Genomic DNA, 6,424 nt, shown 5'->3' with positions numbered 1-6,424 from the left:
CGTGTTAGCCAGGATGGTCTCGATCTCCTGACCTTGTGATCTGCCCGCATCGGCCTCCCAAAGTGCTGAGATTACAGGTGTGAGCCACCACGCCCAGCCTAGAATATTTGTTTGGATTATTCTAAATCTGGTGACATTTCTTTTGTTTTTAGTTAAATCTTCAATAAAAATAATAAATGCCACCTAGAGGACAGAAAAATTTTTACAGTAGATTATCACAGACCTCGTGACTCTTTCATTACTTTGGTGCATATAATGGCCTTTGTATGGTGTCAGCACCTGGGAGTGTCTCAAGGGGTATTCACTGACCTTCTGGACTATCTGGAAATACTTCGATATTTACTGGCTGGGCGCCGTGGCTCATGCCTGTAATTCCAGCACTTTGGGAGGCCAAGTTTAGGTGGGTCACTTGAGGTCAGGCATTTGAGATCAGCCTGGCCAATATGGTAAAACCCCATCTCTACTAAAAATACAAAAATTAGCCAGACATGGTGGTGGGCACCTGTAATCTCAGCTACCTGAGATGCTGAGGGATGAGAATCACTTGAACCCAGGAGGCAAAAGTGACAGTGAACCAAGATTGCACCACTGCACTCCATACTGGGCTATAGAGCAAAACTCTGTCTCAAAAAAAAAAAAGAAAGAAATGTTGATATTTATGTGTGAATGACTTTTCACGATGTTCTTTTAATAGAGAAAGTTTTGTTTAGGAGAGCACATTCCAACTAACTTACTTCTGTAAATATACTCTGTAATCTAGGGATTAAAGAATATGTACAGTGTCTTTTTTCTCTTCCTTCGTCTTCCCCTTTTCTCACTAGTTATATCCTTGACCAAATAGCTATTTCATTCTCAAGTCTTAAGAATGCAGGGTGAAGCAAAACAGATGAATTTTTAAAGCACTTACCAGGCTGTATGAAATCATGGTCTATTGTCTAAAATTGTAAGGAATGGTTCAGTAATACTGTCCCCTTTCTCAAACCAAATCTTTGGTTGTTTTAAGGAAGGGAAATTAAATTCCTGTGTGCTAGATTTTCAACATAAAATTTAAAATACTGGAATAATGTTGCATTTTATGTGTATAACAATATAACACCTTGTTTTAGGTGGGAGAAGGAGAGAAATTGGTGAGGGCTCTTTTTGCTGTGGCTCGAGAACTTCAGCCTTCTATAATTTTTATAGGTAAGAACATATTTTCCAACTAAGTTAGTTGACTATTTGTGAAATTTCCCTCTCCAAATAGGAAAGATATGATTGGAAACATTATTCAAAAGGAAGAAGTTTTAAAGAAGGGCAAGCTTAAAGACTGTGTAATGAATTTAATAGGACCCACTATATTATTAAGTAGTAAACTAGATTAATCTCAGATGACTCACACAGCTTGGTCTTTAATTAAAGTCTCATACTTGTATTTCCTCTAGATGAAGTTGATAGCCTTTTGTGTGAAAGAAGAGAAGGGGAGCACGATGCTAGTAGACGCCTAAAAACTGAATTTCTAATAGAATTTGATGGTGTAAGTGTTGATTATGATATTTTTAATGTGGCAGCATTTTCGTATATATATTTTCCTATTGAATGACCAATGTTAAAATTACAAATATCTTTATATTTGTTATTACTTTTCTAAATTAATTGAAAAAAGATTTTTTGCTTGTAGGTACAGTCTGCTGGAGATGACAGAGTACTTGTAATGGGTGCAACTAATAGGCCACAAGAGCTTGACGAGGCTGTTCGCAGGTAGGGAGATTTATATGGAAATACATGCATTTATTACAGACAGTATTTACTCATGTATCCATCTTACATATTATTTCCTTACTCTCAGTTTTAAGACTAACTTCACTATTTTCCTCCAGTACTATCCTCTAGCCTTTTGTTACCAACTACATAAGGATTTTGAGGTCAACTGCTTGATATCAGGAGAATTAGTCTAGTAAAGGTTTAGTTATGGTTTTAGGTAAATTGGTCAGTTCTTCTGGGTTGCATTAAAGTATCTTTACACTTCAAAATTGATTCTTACCCTCTTTTATTGGGCTTCATGAGATGATCAAAGCAGGATTCATGGAAAATGTGTTTTCTGTTCTTGTGTGTTTGAGCCAGTTTATTCCCTTCGTACTGGAACAACGGTTTGGCTCAGCATAAAATTCTTGGGCATCCTTTCCCAAGGAATTTACAGTATTGCCCCATTATTTCTAGGATTGGCTGTAGTAGTGTAAAAGTCTGAATCCAAATTGATTTTTTCAAATTTGTAAATTAACTTGATTTTTTTCTCTCTTTACTGGATGGATTACGTGGTTATATTGCACCCAGGTAGTGAGCATAGTGTACAGTAGGTAGTTTTTCAACTCACACTTCACTCCTTTCTTCCCCCATGTAGTAGTCCACAGTGTGTATTGTTCCCATGTTTATGTCCATGTGTACTCAATTTTTAGCTCCCACTTAACGAGAACACGAGCTATTTGGTTTACTGTTCTTGCGTTAATTAGCTTAGTATTAAGGCCTCCAGCTCCATCCATGTTGCTGCAAAGGACATTATTTCATTCTTTTTTATGGCTGCATAGTATTTCGTGGTGTGTATGTACCACATTTTCTTTATCCAGTCCACCATTGATGGACACTTAGATTGATTCTATGTCTGCTGTTGTGAATAGTGCAGCAATAAACATGAAATGCATGTCTTTCTGGTATAATGATCTATTTTCCTTTGAGTATATACCCAGTAATGGGATTGCAGGGTCAAAGGTAGATCCTGTTTTGTGTTTTCTGAGAAACCTGCAAACTGTTTTCTACAATGACTGAACTGTACATTCCCACCAACAGTACATATGCTCCACAGTCTTACCAACATCTGTTATTTTTTTACTTTTTCCCGCAATCTCTAGATAATATGGGATGTTTTTTGCCATTTTATTAATAGCCATTCTGACTGGTGTGAGATATCTCATTGTGGTTTTGATTTGCATTTTTCTGATGGTTAGTGATGATGAGCATTTTTTCATTTTTGTTGTCCCCTCATACGTCTTTTGAGAAGTGTCTGTTCATTTCCTTTTTACCCATTTTTTAACAGAGTTGTCTCTTTTTAGCTTGTTCAGTTGTTTGAATTCCTTATAGATTCTGGGTATCAGACCATTGTTGGATGCAATTCTGTAGGTTGTCTGTTTACTCTGTTGATGGTTCTTTTTGCTGTGCAGAAGCTCTTTAGTTTAATTAGGTCCCACTTGTCAATTTTTATTTTTGTTGCAATTGCATTTGGGGACTTAACCAGTTTTATTCTAGCATTTTTATACTTTGAGATCTTACATTTAAATCTTCAGTCCACCTTGAGTTAATTTTTGTATATGGTGAAAAGTAAGGGTCCAGTTTCATTTTTCTACATATGGCTAGCCAGTAATCCCCACGCCATTTATTGAGTAGGGAGTCCTTTCCCCATTGCTTGTTTTTGTCAGCCTTATCAAAGATCAGATGGTTACAGGTGTGTGGCTTTATTTCTCAATTTTCTATCCTGTTCCTTTGGCCTGTGTGTCTTATACCAGAATTATGCTGTTCGGGCTGCTGTATAGTTTAGTTTAAAGTCAGGTAATGTGATACTTACAGCTTTGTTCTTTGTGCTTAGGATTTCTTTGTCTATTTGGACTTGTGGTTCCATATGAATTTTAGAATAATTTTTTCTAATTTTGTGAAAAATAACATTGATAGTTTGATACAAATAGCATTGAATCTGTAAATTGCTTTGGGCAGTATGGTCTTTTTACGACCAGAGAAATCAGGCAAGAGAAGGAAACAAAAGGCATCCAAATAGGAAAAGAAGTCGTCATTCTCTCTTCACTGGCAATATGATTCTATACTTTGAAAACCCTAAAAATTCCATCAAAAGGCTACTAGAACTGATAAATGATTTTACCCCAAGGTTCAGGATACAAAATCAGCGTACAAAAAGTTAGTATCGTTTCTATACGGTAATAATGTCCAGGCTAAGAATCAAATCAAGAACACAATCCCATTTACAGTAGCCACAAAGAAAATGAAATACTGGCCGGGCACAGTGGCTTACGCCTGTAATCCCAGCACTTTGGGAGGCTGAGGCAGGTGGATCTCCTGAGGTCGGGAGTTCAAGACCAGCCTGACCAACATGGTGAAACCCTGTCTCTACTAAAAATACAAAAAATTAGCCAGGCATGGTGGCACATGCCTGTAATCCCAGCTACTCGGGAGGCTGAGGCAGGAGAATCGCTTGAACCCAGGAGGCGGGGGTTGCAGTGAGCTGAGATTGCGCCATTCTACTCCAGCCTGGGAAACAAGAGCGAAACTCCGTCTCAAAAAAAAAAAGCATTGTCTAATGTTATATAGATGTTCTGTCTCATGATATATCCTGAGAAAGCTTTTGGGAGGAACTGCATCATAGTCATGGACAACATTTGTGTTATTAAAATACCTAGATTATTTTCCACAAAAAATCAGTTACATATGTATCTTAACATGTATTGTTGTTTAACCTTGTTTATTGAATAACTTACATGTAGAAAAGTATTTATAGCATAAGTATACAGCTCAGTGGATTACCACAAAGCAAATATACTTTCAAAATCACCACCCAGGTCAAGAAATAAATTGTTACCTGTGGCCCTGAAATCCCTCCAGGCACTCCACCATCTTTATCCACTCATCTCAAAACCACTAGACTGCTAACATCATAGACAAAGCTTATATGCCTTTGAGCTTTACATAAATCCAATGATGTAGGATTTTGTGTATATGTGTATTTGGCTTCTTTCATCAGCATTATATTTATGAGATTTATCTGGATTGTTGCAAGTAGTTGTAGTTGTGCTTTTTTACACAAATTTAGTTTTTACGTTTTTCTTATATGTTCAAACTGTTAATCTGCTTATCTATTATAAAAAAAAAAAACATTCACATAGCTCTTGCCAGTTTACAGTGTTTTTCGACACAGTCTTCAAAATGTAAAGTTTGGTCTTCAGTGCATCAGTATGCTGCTAGATTTAAAAACTAGGAAAAAAAAATCAGAGAAGTTAATAATATTAACTGTCACCTCCACTAGAAGATGGTCTCCATGTGGGCAGTAATATTTCTGTTGTATTATCTCTGCTAAGTAAAATCTTTTGTAAGTTTCTTTAAATGTTTTAATAAACCATAGTACTTAAAATGTTCTCAATTTTCTAAAGTAGTTAAAAGTAACTATAAAATGGCACCTGTTTTCCTGATCACATTTTACTTCCTATGTGAAATTTTACAAGCCATTATTCTATTTATTTATTTATTTACTTACTTACTTTTTGAGACAGGGTCTTGTTCTGTCGCCCAGGCTGGAGTACAGTGGCATGACCATGGCTCGCTGCAGCCTCAACCTCCTGGGCTCAAGACATCCTCCCACCTTAGCATCCCAAGTAGTTGGGACTACAGGCACGTGCCACCATGGCCAGCTAATTTTAAAAAATTTTGGAGGCCCAGATGCAGTAGCTCACACCTGTAATCCCAGCACTTTGGAGGCCGAGGTGGGCGAATCACAAGGTCAGGAGTTCGAGACCATCCTGGCTAACCATGGTTAAACCCTGTCTCTACTAAAAGTACAAAAAATTAGCGGGGTGTGGTGGCAGGCGCCTGTAATCCCAGTTACTCAGGAGGCTGAGGCAGGAGAGTTGCTTGAACCTGGGAAGCAGAGATTGCAGTGAGCTGAGACTCCTTCTCAAAAAAAAAAAATTTTTTGGGGCGACAAGGTGTCACTGTGTTGCGAGGGCTGGTCTCAAACTTGTGGGCTCAAATGATCCTCCCATTTCGGCCTCCCAAAGTGCTAGGATTACAGGCATGAGTCACTGTGCCTGGTCTTCAAGTTGTCATTAAAGCATGTTTACCCACATTATGCACATAGTATAATGGAAAGTATTGTCGTGGAAGTTAGGAGATAGGGATTCTAGGCTAGCTTTTTCTTTTTTTGAGACAAGGTCTCACTTTTACGCCACAGGCCGAAGTGCAGTGGTGCAATCTCGGCTCACTACAACCTCCACGTCTCGGGTTCAAGCAATTCTTCCACTTCAGCTTCCAGAGTAGCTGGGATTTCAGGCATGCACCACCACGCCCAGCTAATTTTTGTATTTTTAGTAGACACAGGGTTTCATCATGTTGGCCAGGCTGGTCTCGAACTCTTGACCTCAGGTGATCCACCCACCTTGGCCTCCCAAAGTGCTGGGATTACAGGCATGAGTCACCATGCCTGGCCTCTAGCATAAGTTTTATATCCTGAACTGACCTTAAGAAAGTATCACTTTAGGCCTGTTTCATCTGTAAAATGTTAATGTCATAAGAGATGATCTTTTGAGATTTCTTTCAGCTCTGAGAATTTTTATTTTTAATTTTTTTTATGTGAGACAGTCTTGCTTTGTTGCCCAGGCTGTAGTGCAGTGGTGCG

At 38.2% G+C, this 6,424-nt stretch overlaps 1 protein-coding gene across 1 annotated transcript in view; it reads left to right on the top strand.

Moving 5' to 3' along the window:
- The window catches only part of SPAST (spastin), a 121,541-nt gene that overhangs the window by 96,506 nt on the left and 18,611 nt on the right, over positions 1 to 6,424 (top strand). Inside the window, exons 11-13 of the mRNA XM_011936038.1 lie at positions 1,107 to 1,182; positions 1,422 to 1,513; positions 1,658 to 1,737. Coding sequence (XP_011791428.1) covers positions 1,107 to 1,182; positions 1,422 to 1,513; positions 1,658 to 1,737 — 248 coding nt within the window. The remainder of the gene's footprint in view (positions 1 to 1,106; positions 1,183 to 1,421; positions 1,514 to 1,657; positions 1,738 to 6,424) is intronic.

Source organism: Colobus angolensis, unplaced genomic scaffold (genome assembly GCF_000951035.1).
Source record: "Colobus angolensis palliatus isolate OR3802 unplaced genomic scaffold, Cang.pa_1.0 Scaffold15, whole genome shotgun sequence".
NCBI classification, from domain to species: domain Eukaryota; kingdom Metazoa; phylum Chordata; class Mammalia; order Primates; family Cercopithecidae; genus Colobus; species Colobus angolensis.
Note: the sequence above shows the minus strand (reverse complement) of the source record. Positions and strands in the feature narration are given on the sequence as shown.